This window comes from Carya illinoinensis, chromosome 3, assembly GCF_018687715.1.
Source record: "Carya illinoinensis cultivar Pawnee chromosome 3, C.illinoinensisPawnee_v1, whole genome shotgun sequence".
NCBI lineage: Eukaryota > Viridiplantae > Streptophyta > Magnoliopsida > Fagales > Juglandaceae > Carya > Carya illinoinensis.
In genome coordinates this window covers 3,580,884-3,597,039 of record NC_056754.1, presented here as the reverse complement: position 1 = coordinate 3,597,039, position 16,156 = coordinate 3,580,884, and the positions used below count along the sequence as shown (strand labels likewise).

Sequence of the window (16,156 nt, the reverse complement as noted above, 5' to 3'; positions counted from 1 at the left end):
TCTAAATGATAAAGATACATAACTACAAGCTAAAATAATGTACGAGATAATATATAAATATTGGAACTTAGTATATATCTTGAACAAGATGTAGCTTCGAAGGTCAAATCTGATTGACCAAGAGATCAGAGAGGAACCGATCAAATGATGTCAATATTCCCATCATGGAAAAAACGTAGGAAATTTCAATCTACTCTCCTGCGTTTGGGGTTCGTGCCCCCACTGACAAAAAGGTGGTACAAAGCTGGCCAAAGCCACCAAACTTGTCCTGTCATAAGAACGTCCCTACTGGTAAACTTGATGTGCCTCCAGTTTACAAAGTATCTAAGCAAGAGAGCTAATTATTTCTCTTGCTCAAATTCTACAAACCCTCTCAGTTTTGAGAGCCTTCTCCAAAGTTAGGGCGTACTTGTATCGCTGCAACTACCATGGTCGTTGATACTTCCAACAGAGTCCTATTAAGTGGACTCAATGCTATGATTCAACCTTAAAACTAAACCAGCTGGCCAAGTAACACCCACCTAACTCGAAGATGTCAGCAAAATTAAACCTTACCATACATACATATGTATGTATGTATGTATGTATATATTTTAAACAAGCATATCATAGATATAATAAATAGTTACAAGATATAAGACTTAATATGATGAGAGTCCTTAACAATCATCTCAAACCAACAATTATAACACAAGAACAATAATACAAAAAAGAATCTTGATCCAATGACTTCGCTCCCATCCATTTTCCACAAATGGAAGCTGCTTGAAACGGTTTTGATATAGTTTAAAAAATCGATTGTAAAATTACGATCGGAAATCGCATTAGATTGTTGTGTGCTACAATTTGCTAGTCCAGGTTGGTTGAAAGTGACTTTCACTACCACTTTATCTTAATATTTAGTTAGGAAAAATAGAAATATAGAAAAATAGCAATTGGAAGATTAGTCGAATCACCAGCAGACGATTATCACTGCCTGTGGAGGCTCGAATAGGCCACGTGCCACTCTTAAAGAGAAGATAATGGTCTTAGGCCACTAACCCCAATGGTGTTGCATGTCGCGGTGATAGACTCTCCATGGTGCAGCAACGAGTGAGTTTCACGCATGGTATGAGCCGTGTGTGAGATATACGCACCGCTCTTTTAATCATTTTTTATCCGAATAAGTAGTGGTTGAAGAATCTAGCGGTGGGGTGCGTGGCTGTCGTAGGAGACCAATAGACATCAGATTGACGCATCTCAATGCTATGGATTGTAAACAAACAAAAAAAAAAAAAAACCAATGGACATATCCGAAGTGAGCCGGATTGGGGGTGGAGCACTCCACCTCTGGACAAAGATGAGAGGGTTATTCCAATATAAGAGAAACTATCGCCCAGAGAGAGAGAGAGAGAGAGAAAGAGAGAGAGAGAGATATCCTATATATTGTGTACCTTTAATCCACTTTTTAGGTACTTTAAACTTTACAATATTTACTATTGTGCAACTTTTTTCTAACAGAATTAAATTATTAATAAATATTATAAAATATATTCCATATCTTTAGAGTGTGTTGGGATGTTAAATTGAATTGAGTTTTTTATGAATAATAGTAAGTTGAATTGGTGGAATGAGTTATGTGAGGATCATTTTAAATAAATTTAAATGTGTTTTGATGTTAAGATGAGTTTAATACTATTTATGAGAAATTAAAAAAAGTTGTAAGTGCCACATATAAAGATGTGTTGAGTTGAAAAAAGTTGTAGATCCTTCGTGTAAAGATGTTTTGAGTTGAGATGAGTTTAATAATTTGATAATTAAGTGTTTGGATGTTGGACTTAATTTAAAATTAGACTAAACTGAATTCATCTTAGTTGAGTCTTACAACCAAACAAGACCTCTCCCCTACTTAAGCCCTCAAACTCTGCTACTTAAGCCCTCAAAATTAAGGTCAAATTCTTCTATTTTTCTCCCCCACAGCTCTCAAGGTTTTTTGTTGCATTTGATACACATGACCGCTATTAGTTGAGAAAACTTAGTTGTGGTTATTTCCATTATCGTTCTCTAGCACAGAGGTTATGCAGAGCCAAATATAGAAGTTTGTATGACCATTATTATTAAGCAAAATATTACGATAATAGTATATCCCATAAAAAAAAAAACAAGCAAACACAAGAATGCATTAGAAAAGAATATCATCGTGGCAAAGGTACACCATCGTACAAGAATGCCATCTCAACATAGATACTGAAATTCTCTCGACCATTCGATTAGAGAATTCCCGAATGAAAAAATACACTTAAAATTTGAACCGCATAAATTATGACCTTTATCAATGAATTTGGTGGAAGTGACCAATAAATTCTCATATGCGGTATTTAGTATCGAAGAGAAAAATATAGCAGCTAGCCAGCAATCTTGTAACTCGGATTGACTAGATTATCCAATCCAGCGACTACTTGTATTGACTCTATGACATCACCAACCTTGAGATCTGCCAAATAATCCTCATTTTCTGTCACATAACCAAACACCGCATACCGGCCATCCAATATGTTGGCATTACTGGGAGTTAATTCACTTTCTTTCAGTAACCAGAACACCTGGCTGGACGCGGAGTTGTTCTCAAATTCCTGTCAACAAAATTTAAAAGCCAACACCTAGTTAACCTTCATGTCAGATGAACAAAAGAACTGCATGTGTTAGCGTAAGTAATGTTGAATTTCAAATTCTCACATCTCTGGCCATGGCCATTGTTCCAAATGCATTAAATGGAAGCTTTGTTTGAGCCTTGTATAGACCAAGCTCCTGTCAAAACACATGATATAACAGACCAAGAAATCTTAGCAAACACAGATTTTTAGAGGCATGCTGAGATGTGACTCCATATAAATGTGGACATATCAAGTTATCAACCACCACCAATTCAGCCCGAAGTAATCCCTACATACCTCCAACCACTTCAATGCCAAACACATGATATAACAGACCAAGAAATCTTAGCAAACACAGATTTCTAGAGGCATGCTGAGATGTGACTCCATATAAATGTGGACATATCAACAACCACCAATTCAGCCTGAAGTAATCCCTACATACCTCCAACCACTTTAATGCCCTACTTGGTTACAAGCTCACGTGACAAGGATCACCAAAACAATTTCATGAAAGGGGGACATGATCAAGGTTGCATGAATATATGTGTATATAAACGAGAGATGGCAAACAGTGAGGTGATGCCTTCTACATTTATCATCCATATTCACCATTGCCTATGATTTCTTCTTTCATATCATTTGCGTAACTACAGAAAGTACAACCAAAAAATGGTTTTGGAAAACTTACTTCCAAAGTTGCTCCATAAAAGGGTGCTTTCTCCCCTTCCACCATGATTTCTAATGGTATCGTCCTGGTTTTTTCTGTACTGGGATCAATGAAACCCTCTGCAGGACCTTCAGGGTCACCAGTTTGAACAACAAAGCCATCAGCTGCAGTAGATCCAATGGAACATCCAAGCCGTTTAGAGACACAAGTGGATAGGAATTTGTAGCAATGGTATAATTTATCATTTGAAGTATTCTTCCAATCTGTGGGTTGCAGTATGAATAAACATAAAACTAAACGTGGGGAAGATCAGAGCATGAATCAAAATTTGAATATGTAATTATTTTTATTTTTTTAGAAGTGATGAGGAATTTTCTTGATGAAAGCAACAGGCATAGCCCATGTACACAGGAGTATACAAGAGAGACACCTAAATATGATTGACAACCAATACAAAAAATCATGGACGTTTGGTCCATTAAAACCTAACGCAATACTTATTTTTATATATGATTTTACCGTAAGATTATTTGCTAGATATCACAACATAGGGTTTATAGCAAATCTATGCTTGTTCTTGGGTAAAATAGGCCTGATTAATTGTATCATTGAAAGTGTCTTTGCAATGACACAACCCAGATAAAAATAACCAAGTTGATGATGGTAATCATGGCGGTTGAACATGTAAATTTCCCTCCACATCCATTCACTTTAAGATGCATTACCTCTCTGGATTTCAATGCCATCATAGAAGTGTCTTTCCACCAAGTCTACAAAATTCCCAGCAGTTACAGGTGCATTATAACCATCTAGAACTATACGGAACACGAACTGATCTATGTTAGGGTTGTCCTTAACCTTGACCTTCATTTCCACAGTTGCTCTCCCCTTCAATAAAGGCATACTTCGGTATTCTTCAGGCACTTCATATGGGAAGCCATCCACCATATCCTCTTCAACTCTGCAGAAACCCAATGCCCCAGGAAGATCTCAGCTGCAGTCAATGACAAGGGTATATATGAGGAGTTTATCTTAAGAGGGATTAACTTTTACAAGTTCTTCCCAATTCTTGAGCAAAATATTGGGATTCCGTTCTTCTAGATTTCAGAATTCATAATCATTCCCGGACATGATTAAGGAACAACCTTCATAGCAACAGCATTGTTATTACTAGCATTTTCAATCCTGGACATTGTTTTGGCACCTACACCTATTAAGCAGTTTAGCATCTTCTGAGGTTGCAGTAAAAGCATATCATGTCTTGGAGGCCAGACTCACAATAATGCTATTTTCAAATAAGGGTAATGCCTTAAGGGCACACGATCACCCAAAGAATTTACTAAGCCAATCACCACATAATTGGGTGAGCTGAACTTGGCAAAATCAGGGAAAATATAAGGGATGTTTGGAGGCCAAACCCAGCATAATGGGCATTTCTTTTGAGTGGCACGAGGATTTTGTGTGGTTTAAAATTTGAAAAATAAAATAGAAAAGAAAACCAAATTTTAGCATGTATAACAGTATAAGTGATATTTCTGCACTTGAAAAACAAAAAAAAAAAAGAATTTAACGGTTGTACAACAATACTCACCCCCCAACATATTGAAGTAGCTCCTTCTGTTTGGGTGCCACTGCATCTCTATTCCTATCCTCCACAATTTGTTGGAGGTCATCCATTCCCGCTTCCAGCTTGTCTAGCAGTTCTACTCCATGGTCCTTCTTCGATTCAGCTAACCCCGATATAATTAAAGTTTTTCCCTGCTTGAGGGCCCGAGATGCCTGCCTCACATTCTACATTTTTCATGCAAATCAATATCTCAGTTAATATCCACAGAGGCATCTTCCATACCGCAAAAATAAAAAATATTGGATTTTAAACATTACCCTTTCCACTGAATCGAGTGCCTTGACTCCAGCAACCTTGAGACTGTCTGTGATGTCTTCGAGTGGCTTTTGTACTTCCCTGATAGCTTTATTGTCAATAGGCAGCGCATAACGCAACAACGCTCCCGGGTCTTTAATGGGTGGTCCAGATATCAACACTGACAGATCGGGAAAAACTGGACTAGCTGCTGCATTGGCATTTGCAGAAAAATCCAATGCAGGAACTCCAGTTATTAACCCAACCGCTAAAGCTACTGAAATGGCACACTCTTTCAAGGAAAACGATCTCCCTTTCTGCCCAATATTTGAAATAATTAGTAACTCCTATTTAAACGACCGATTCTACAACGAATTCTTCAGGTTTTTGTGCAAAGTATTGACATTTAACGTATGAATGGAAAAACAGAAGATAAAAAAAGAAAAAAATAAGTACCGTTCTATTGTGGAGTAGTGGTTGCTGAGGATTTTGGAGAGAACATCGGGGTCCAAGTCGGCGGGACCATGAGTGGTTTTGGGGAAATGGGAAGCGAATATGGTTGGTGGGTATGTTTGGGGAGAAGATAATGGCTGCCATGGGAAGGAAGGTCAACTAGCTAGTATTTTACAAGACAAAGAACATCAGGGTCTCAGAAAAAAGGTGAGGAGTATTTGTGATTTTGAGAGAGACGCAGAGAAAGGATAGGCAGCAGATGAGGTTTATGTTCACTTGGGCTTGTTAGGGGCCGCCATCATCCTCACGCTCCGGATAAGATTACCCCTTACTCCGGATATTCTTGCTTTTTCAAGAAAATCTATTTCTAAACATATTTTTTACACCGTGCCGAATACCAATAATACCAAGTTTAAAATGCATACAAATTATTTAAAAAATAAAAACATAAAATCTGTCATAAAATAATAATAATAATAATAATTACAAGTTCAAAATAAGTAAAGTTTTTTTAAAAATTAAATTTTTATTTTTTAATATTATTATTTTAAAATTTTAAAATTTAAATTATTTATTATATTTTATGTAAAAATTAAAAAAAAAAATTAATAATTAAACGAGGGGAATGAAAGACTTTTGTATCAAACACTGCCTCCACATTCTTGGAATCTCAGTACGTAGTACGTACTCTGGTGCTAAACTGGTAAAAAAGAAGCAGTAGTAAGTATGCCATGGGAATCTGGAGAGATCAGGTAAGGGGGTGGCCGGCTTAATTCAACGTACACCAGAAAGTCTGACCCAATACGTGAGCCGTGAGCGAGCGGGATTATTGTTAATGCAGACTAGGGGCTCTGTAATATTGATCTGATCTTAATTTGCGAGATCCGATTAATTAAAAGTACTTGAAAATATAGAATTTGACATGCATCAAAGAGAAATATTAATTGCTAAGTAGTTATTCAAGTCTCCACATCATAAAGGACTTTTCCATAAATGAGTTTATAAAATTAAATATAAAGCTGGTGACTCTATTGAACGCTACAAGACAAAATTGATTGCTAAGGTTATATCTAACATGAAGGTTTGGACTATTCTAAAACATTTTTCACCTGTGGCAAAAATAGATACTTTTTGCATACTACTTGCTATAGTTACTGTTTAGAATTGGTTTTTTATCCAACTTAACGTGAATAATGCTTTTTTCTTACATAGTGATTTGCTAGAGGAAGTCTATGTGACATTACCTTCTAGTGTTCTTACTAAGGGGAAGTTTAAGGTGTGCAAATTAAACAAGTCCTTTTATGGTTTGAAGCATGCCTCATGTCAATGGTTTACCAAGTTTTCCACTACAATTCTTGAACTTGGTTTTACTCAATTCAAGGTTGATTATTCACTGTTTACATGTTTCAATGGTATTTTTTTTTTATTGCTTATATATGTTGATGATATCTTAATTGCCAGTAATGATATCTTGATTTCCAGCCATGATTTAAACTCTGTTGATCAATTGAAATTGTTGCTTGACACAAAATTTAAGTTTAAGGATCCTGGACAGTTTTAATACTTCCTTAGTTTGGAAGTTGCTTGATCTTCTCAAGATATTTCTTTATGCCAAAGAAAATATGCACTTGAAATACTTCCAGATGCAGGATTTCTTGGTGTTAAACTAGCATTCTTTCCTATGGAGCAGAATCTGAAACTTAGGTTGTATTTGAGTAGTGAGGTAATCTCATATATTCTATAAATAGTAGTGAAAAAGTAATGAAAAAAATTAAATAATAGTAAAAAATAGGTGAAAATAATGATAAAATAATGAATAGTAATAAAGTATTATGAGAATACTTCACCACCCAAACTAGCCCTAGTCAAGACGGGGGTGATTTATTGGTTGATCCTATAGTTTTTCGAAAACTTATTGATAGATTTTTATATCTTACAATTACTAGATCTGATTTGACTTTTTCTATTCATAGGCTTAGTCAATATATGGATAAGCCATGTAAGCCTCATTTGCAAGCAGCCTATCACATTCTACAATATGTAAAATCCATTATGGGTCATGGTTTGTTCTTTTCAACTAACACTTAAAAGCTTTTACAAATTTTGATTGGGGTTCATGTCCTAATACTCAAAGGTCTATTACTGGTTATTGTACTTTTCTTGGAGATTCATTGGTTTCTTGGAAATTCAAGAAACAATAAACAGTTTCCCGTTCTTCAGCAGAGGTTGAATACTGTTCGATGACAACCACCACTTGTAAACTTGTTTGTCTTTTTACCTTACTTGTAGATTTTCGAATTTCTCATTCTGACAATGCTAATCTGTTTTGTGATAATATAGCTGCTTTACACATTGCTATCAATCCTATTTTTCACGAGCGTACAAAACATATTAAGCTTAACTGCCACTTTGTATAGGATAAGCTTCAAGCTATAGTTATTAAGACTTTTTATGTTACTTCTCAACATCAATTTGTTGATGTTTTTACTAAGGCTTTGGGTAGTCATCAGTTTCTTACGTTGATATGCAAAATGGGAGTCCATTTCATTTACTCTCCATTTTGAAGGGGAGTATTACAATTTCTAATTGCTGTATAGGACTTTTATTCAGCTTGTTTAGTTAGAGTTAGTCCCACCGTGTAATTAGAATGTAAATACTTACAGTTATTTGGTTTTACCTTTTGAAAACAGTACAATACCCTTGTATTATTTTATTGGAATAACAGGACTTTTCCACTTTTGCTAATTTCTAGATAAAGAGCTAGCTAGCACTACTCCCGCGCGCAGTAACCGCACTTTGTCAGTAGTACGTAGCTGAATATATAAGATCATCAAGTCTTTGAGCTAGAGCTGGAGCTCTGATATTCGATTCTTACGAGCATGATGATTAATATCGTCGTCTTTTGGAGTTTTCCTGTAGTAAACTCCATATAGGATGAGTTGAGCAGCTCCAGCGAATGCTCCAATAATATTGCAGACCTGTACGTACGTACGTAGTTAATTAAGAATATATATAATATAAAAGAAAACGTGTATATATATACACGACGTCCGTACGTACAGGTTGAATTCCATGTACGTTATACGTACAAAACAAATCATCATGTAGCTAGAAACACCCAGATCAACTTAATTAATGCATTCATTAATTTTCATATATAGCCAGAATTCTTAAAAATATGACCATGAAGTTACATATGGTGCTGAAAGTCGAGGACTTGAAGTACTTACCAGCACGTAGATGTCAAATTTGATGAGGGCATAACAAGTCCAGATGCAGCCATTAAGGTGATTGGTCAATGACAGATAAAATGGCATGTACTTCACGCTCTTGGTTGTGATGACTTGTTTCTGTTTAAAACCCATGATTAATTAAAACAAGAAAACTAATTATTACGATGACAGAACAGATCTTGCATGGAGGATATATATATATATGGATTATTAATTATGAGATTCAAAAGAGAGGACTGTACTGTACTTACCATGACTGTAAGCGGAGAAATGTACATCAGAATGTTGAAGAAATCAGCGATGATGCCAACCATCATGGATCTCCTCTCGTGAGAATGTAATGTCAGCATAGTTATGACAACGACGACGGCCACGAAAACAACCTCAATGGCCAGCCCTATCGCTACTTTCTTCTGTAAATTATCGACAAAATTAAACCACAAATTTGACAATTTAATTACATGATATATATGACATGCAAACAATATTAATTTCCAGATGGATTTAAACCCAAAAAACAAAACTAACGAGTATTATTCGAATTTCTATTAGCTAGCTAGGCACATGCAAGTACTGTACGTACGTACGCACCCGTCCATTCTTCTGTCCGGCGGCGTAGGTATAGAATATGGCTAAATAGATGAGCTCCAAGACTAACCCAACGCTGTTGGTAGTCACAACAAGAACGCTGTGTTCGTGAACAATTGGCAAGCCATAGAATATCCACAACATGCAGTTCAGTACTGTTGCGATATATGGTAACGGCGAGTAATCCTCCACTGCCTTGTTCTTAATGATTCTACAAAAAGTTGGCCTGACATGTACACATTTTTCAAACTTTTTTAATGCAGGAGGTAACAAATTTGGTATGAAAATCGATTTTTTCTTTTTTTAAGGGAAATATATAATTAACTGATCAGGCTTCTCTTTGAAGTCTATATTAGTAATAAAAAATAAAAAGAAAAGAAAAAAGGAAAGAACCACTGCACATGGATAAAAATATTAGATAAAAGAGAGGTACTTACACTGGCGAGAGGAATAGCCCGATGGAGATCACATTCCCTGTGCAGAGATCATTGTCAACATATTTTAATCAAACTTAATAATTAGTGCACAAAACCCTGATCTCTGTAATTATCTATTTGATCACTATGAAATAAAGGCGATCTGCATGAACTATATATATATCACTCTCAAAGTTATTGTAACAATCTCGTGTATATGTACTGTATGTGGGGATTCCAAAACATGATAAAGAAATATTTAAGAAAGATCAAGGAAAAAAGGGGGGGGGGGGGGGGGGGGGGGGGGGGAGAGAGAGAGAGAGAGAGAGGCCAGGCCAGGCACATGACAGTCTACACAGAGATCATATACTTGCTATCTAGGTAGGGCTGGTAATAAAAGTAGGATTATTTGGGGAACACACCGATGATGCCGACGACACTTCTAGCAGTTTCAGCGCTCACCATGTTTAATTGCTTACAGCGTCCGCTAAGATCGAGAATAGAGATGAGTTCATGTAGAGAATGAGAATGAGTGATTTGGGAGAAGGATCGAGGAGAAGGGCCACACTTAAATGAGCATGCAAATTAGTATAGCTTGAGCTGGCCCCCGTACGTGTCTTAACAGGCAACATCATTAAATTAATATTTCTCTTTAAGTAATTTGTCTATCTTAATATTAATTATTAGATTTTCTGGGTAAGTCTAGTTAGATTAATTAATGGAACAAATATATATTCTATTTTTTATTTAAGAAAAAAGAAAATCGAAAATCATGCCCGTCTTCATAATTCAGTTGAACAACATTGGTCATGTGCAGCTCTAAACATCCAAACGGACCTTCAATCTCCTCAAGCGCATGCGTCTCTCCATCCACAGTTTGGTTGTTGAGAAAACAAGAAAATAGAAAACAAAATTTGAATATTTCACCTAAACAACCATCTTCATGCAGCACACTTGGATGAATTTTCAATTCACTCTCTCTAGCTCCATGCTTTTGTGTTATATGGATTCCGAAAGTTTTGAAGAGTATTGATTTTGAAGTGCAAAAAAGTTTAACTTGGAGGTTGTCTCCCTCTATCTTCAAAGATTCCCCAATAAAGTAGTACAGTCAAACATGTTCTGGACACATTCCATTATCTAAACCTACGGAATTGAATGTGTTGTGTGTAATAAACCTTTCGAGACGCACACCATTGATCTCAACACCAATAGAGAAATTATTGTTCACTTTATGTGTAGAGGTTGAGTGAATGGGTCCGATAACAGCACAAAAAGCAATTCCTCTGTTCTCATCCAAACACAGGAGTTCATGAATATGAATGTATATTTCCTCCTTACGATGGATGGCCCAATCTGGAACCCCACTTCCCACAAACTCAGTGGTAAATTGATCGTCCTCAATATTTTCAGCACTACAACCTATATCAGATAACGTGCCACATCCAATCATCTTACGATGGTTAAACCAATCTGGAATCTTGTGTCCCACAAAGATTATGCCAAATCGATGGTGCTTAAGATGCCCCTGTAAAATGAAAATAATAAATATTTAACAAGATAAGCTAGCTTAGCTATAAATGTAGACCAAAACATGCAATTACATATAAGGATCAATATTCCTTAAATTCAAGCAAGAAATTGAAGATGGGGAGAGCGATGGTCACATAAAAATGGGTCATTAAAATATATGAAGCCTACTTACTTGTCTCACGAGGCCATCAAGTGCCTAGATATAAGAGAGAAAGAAGAGATACATACTTGTTCCCATAAATAATTTGACACATGATTTCCAGTATTTACATGCATCTTGCTGCATTTAGACAAGTCAATCTAATGTAGGAGTTCTGAGTCAGATGCATTGTGTTCACACTTTTTTTATACTTCTGGAAACTTTCCAATGACATGCATCCAACAACATAAACCTCTAATATATTTGGTGGAAGCTCTAAAAATTTTTCAAGTTTCTTGCAATCATTCAACCAAAGGTTCCGCAGTCTAACAAATCCTCTGATACATGCAGGAAGACTAACAATGTCACTCCCTGACAGATCTAAATTCTCCAGAGTGGATGAGCAGTTAAATGTTCTGAAGAAATTTGATTCTGACAGGATCCCATCTCGAAGACTTGCCTCTTGCAATGATTGAAAACTTATAATAGATTGTATGGACTGTCTAGAATCCCCCACCTGCTTTAGAAACTTAAGCCCTGATGAATCATCAAGATGAATAGACTTTAGATATTGCAACTGAAGAATGCTAGTTGGGAGGTTTTTGCAACCTGGTAGATTAAAGATCTCCAGCCCTGTAAGGTATGCAATGGATGAAGATAGTTCTTTTATACTAGTACCTTTCAGATTGAGGCGACGTAAACCTTTCATTTCACACTCGATTTCGGGGGAATCCCTTGAGTCTTGAGCATCCTTCAAGATTACTAGATTCCAATGATCTCAACTTGAGCCTTTTCAAAAAACTCTTGAGGTTAGAGCATCTATTAACACTCAAAGAAACCAACTTATCAAGGAATCCAATAGAATCATGAACCTTAACTAAATTTGTACAAAAATCAGAGTTAACTGCACTAAATTTTAATGTTTGAAAGATGTGGAGTTTCCACTAGGTATTTACACTTGGAGAAGTCCATGACTATCAAGTTCTGTAAAAAAATAAATAATAAATAAATAAATAAAAACCATTTTAGCATAGGAATTAAGATTAGAGCATAACCTACTAAAGAAATAAATATGAAAAGTGGTGTTTTACCTTGAATCACTCCTTTAGTTTTATGAAGAGGCTATTTTGCATTTTGAAAGCAACCAATTTCTCTCCATGAAAATTTGATGGAAGAGATTCTGAAGGATATTCAAGTCAATCAAGTAATCTTAACTCATTAGAACTGTAATTTGGCCCTTTAGAAAAGTGAACATTTCGGTTTATAAACAACCTAAGACTTTTCATCTTCTTGAACACCTTCGGACTCAAATGTATCAAGTCTTGTTCAAGCATATCTACCTATATACCTTAAATTTTCTTTGTTCCCTATTGAGACAATATTCCACGTTTTATCACTTACTCAATGAGAAACATCTTAAACTCTATGCATGTGCATGTGTGTATTGAATTATTTTGTTTACTACCAGAATATTCATTTTCATACGATAATGTGTGTAGATATTTTCATACTCATTTTAATCAAAATGTTTTTGTTTTTGTTTTTTTTTAAAGAAATTCTTTCTGTATTTTCTTCAAGTATATGACAAACATCTTTGTGAAACCATAATCTACTATGTTCGCCAAGTGATTCTTGTCGAACAATTTCTTTACCCACATCTTGTAGCATGTCATGCATCCATACTATATTATCATTGCGAATGGTTATGAGTGACTTATCTCTAAGCACTTGGATACCAATATTTGGAGAGAAATCACATCCGACTAGTATTGGAATGATATAATCAATCCGATTTCCTTTAAAAAAACATGCAACGTCAAGAAAAATCCTCTTCTCATTATCATGCAATCTGTCATAACTTGTCCTAAGTATCTTATGAATATTTTTCCCGGGAATTCTTCTATACTTTCTCATTGCATCACTCCAATGATGTGTAGCTTTACCCAATAGATATGAACCTAGCACCTTCAAAACTATTGGAAGGCCCCCAACATAATGAAGTATATCTTTCGTGAGCTCCACAAAATCTTTATTCGGTCTATTTTCGCCGAAAGCATGCCTACTAAAAAGCTGAAGAGCATTGTTGTGATCCAATTTCTTCATCTTGTATGTCAAATTGATTTTATGCACAGATAACAAATGTTTATCTCTTGTTGTAATGATGATTCTACTTCCTAAACCAAACCAATCACATTTTCCATATAATGTTTCTAATTGGACCAATTGATCCGCATCATCAAGAATTAAAAGAATCTTTTTACAACTCAATCTCTCCTTTATGGTATTTTTTCCTTGATCAACATTATAAACCTTCAAACTTGAATCTCCTAAGATATCATAAAGAATTTTCTCTTGCAATCGGATCAGCCTGCGGTAGTCTTATTGTGAATCTTCTCTCACATGTTCAAGAAAACAACTATATTCAAACTGATAAACAATTGAGTTATAGATCAATTTGACCATAGTTGTCTTACCAATTCTACCAACTCCAAAGATCCCTAAGAATCAAAGGGAATGGGGTTGAGGGTAAACTCTTCTCTCCCTTTTCTCTCTAGAGGGTAAAAGGGGGGTGAAGTTATTTTCGGGGGGGCCACTATTATTCTAACCGAATAGTGGTCAGCCGCGGCGTGGGTAGTGGAGGAGAGAGGGGACAGCTAGTGACGAAAGGAGTGCGACGCGGTGGAGGCAGAGCAGTGTGGACAGAGTGAGATAGTGGCTGGGCTGAAGGTTACGAAGGAAAGAGAGAGCAGCGGTGGAGACAGAGCTGTGTGGCAGAGGGAGTCAGTGTTCAGGGAGGAGAAAAGAGGGCATCGGTGGAAGCAGAACCGAGAGTTTGTCCGGAGAAGAACGATGAATGAACTGGAAGAAAATTGGAGGAGAATGCGGCTAACAGAGGAAGAAGGGCAAGGGATTGAGATTGAGGATGAGTTGCCCGATGACCTATTCGAAAAAGAAGAGAGAAGCCTGGTCGGAAGGGTCTGTATCGAGAGGAGCATAAGCCAAGAGGTGATTGAATCAACTCTGACGAAAATCTGGAGGATCAGCAGGCGAGCCAAATTTCTGGAGGTATGCCCCAATACCTTTGTAATTACCTTTGCAAACCTAGCAGACAAAATACGGGTTTGGGAGGGTAGGCCGTGGTTGTTCGACAACCATCTGTTGGTAATGAAACTCTATGATGGTTTAAAGCCACCACATAAAATGGATTTTAGCAAAGAAAAAATGTGGGTTCAGATGTATAACCTTCTGTTAGCTTGCATGAATGAGGGGAGGGGAAAACTGATAGGGGAGTCTATAGGTAGGGTGGAAGAAGTAGACGTGATGGGCGATGGCAATGGTTGGGGTAGATGTTTAAGGGTTAGCATTGCAGTGGATTTGACAAAGCCTTTGGCAAGAGGGAGAACAATTTGTATCAAAGGGGAAAGGCTTTGGGTCTCTTTAAGGTACGAGAAGTTACCGAGAATGTGTTTTGTATGTGGATGTATTGATCATGGGAACCGGGGGTGTAAGAGTGAAACAGAGGGTCCCAATCAATATGGGGCTTGGTTGAGGGCGGGACCAAGAATCAAAAGATTTGAGAATGGGGGTGTGGGTTATTTTGAAGATACCAAAAAAGGAGGATGGGGAGAGACTAATTCAGAAGGTTTAGAGGGCAGGGGAGTAAGTGGGGAGCAGGGGGGTGAGGTACAATCTGAATCGGGGGAGGGTAAGGAGGAGGGGGAGGGGGAAATAAGAGGAGAAAGAATAGAAGAGGGAGTAATGGGGAATATGACATTAAGGGTGCAAGGGTCTGAAGGCATGGGAGAAAAACAGCTATGCAATATGGGAGGAGTTATGGTAGAGGCAGAGGGGGGTTTTGAAGGATCGGGATGGGATGGTTTTAAGGGGAGGTTAGAATCAAGTGAGAGAGAGGGTGATCGGGAAAGTGTGGGGCAAGTAGAGGTGGTAGAGGATACAATGGATGGGGAAATTTTAATTGGGGCTCAGAGGAGGGGATCATGGAAGAGGAGGGCAAGAAACAAAGGGGAAGATATTCTCATTTCCAGTTTTATAAAGGCCAGGAAGAGAAATAAGAGGGAGGAGGAGGGAAGGGGGGATGAAAAGGTGGGGTTGAAAAAACTGAAAAGAAACGTAGGGGAAGGCTCAAAAACAGTTAATGAAGAAGTGGCGGAGGCTGTTGCACAGCCCCGCCAATCCCCATGAAAACTCTAAGCTGGAACTGTCGAGGGCTTGGGAACCCTCGAACAGTTCAAGACCTTTGTCATATGGCGAAGGAGAAGAGACCCAACATAGTCTTCTTGATGGAGACTAAGATAAATTCAGATAGATGTGGTAGAGTGAAGAGAAGACTTAAGTTTGATGGCTGTTTTACAGTTGAACCAGTTGGAAGAAAGGGGGGTTTAGCATTAATGTGGGACTGCGATACTAATGTAGAAGTGCTGAATTACTCTTTAAGACATATCAGTGCATGGATTACAGTAGAGGAGGGGAAAAGAAAATGGTTACTTACTGGATTTTATGGCGAACCTGAGGCAAACAAAAGGGAAGAGGCATGGAGGTTGCTTACAAGTCTGAAACCAGAAGAAAATCTAGGATGGTGTGTAATAGGGGATTTCAATGAGATCCTATCCCA

At 37.1% G+C, this 16,156-nt stretch overlaps 2 protein-coding genes across 2 annotated transcripts; both read right to left on the bottom strand.

Moving 5' to 3' along the window:
- Positions 1–2,139: 2,139 nt before the first annotated feature.
- On the bottom strand, positions 2,140–5,934 carry LOC122302569 (peptidyl-prolyl cis-trans isomerase, chloroplastic). Its single transcript, XM_043113880.1, has 7 exons — positions 5,621–5,934; positions 5,188–5,481; positions 4,895–5,094; positions 4,029–4,264; positions 3,325–3,467; positions 2,716–2,787; positions 2,140–2,612 (listed from the first exon to the last, which is right to left on the bottom strand). Exons 1-7 carry the CDS (start codon positions 5,759–5,761, stop codon positions 2,385–2,387), a joined length of 1,314 nt encoding a protein of 437 aa, XP_042969814.1. The 5' UTR covers positions 5,762–5,934; the 3' UTR covers positions 2,140–2,384.
- A 2,373-nt stretch (positions 5,935–8,307) lies between these two features.
- On the bottom strand, positions 8,308–10,473 carry LOC122305835 (bidirectional sugar transporter SWEET6b-like). The gene is made up of 6 exons (XM_043118362.1): positions 10,277–10,473; positions 9,876–9,912; positions 9,442–9,664; positions 9,102–9,263; positions 8,848–8,967; positions 8,308–8,595 (listed from the first exon to the last, which is right to left on the bottom strand). The coding sequence occupies exons 1-6, from the start codon at positions 10,317–10,319 to the stop codon at positions 8,461–8,463; spliced, it is 720 nt and encodes a 239-aa protein (XP_042974296.1). The 5' UTR covers positions 10,320–10,473; the 3' UTR covers positions 8,308–8,460.
- Positions 10,474–16,156: the final 5,683 nt, after the last annotated feature.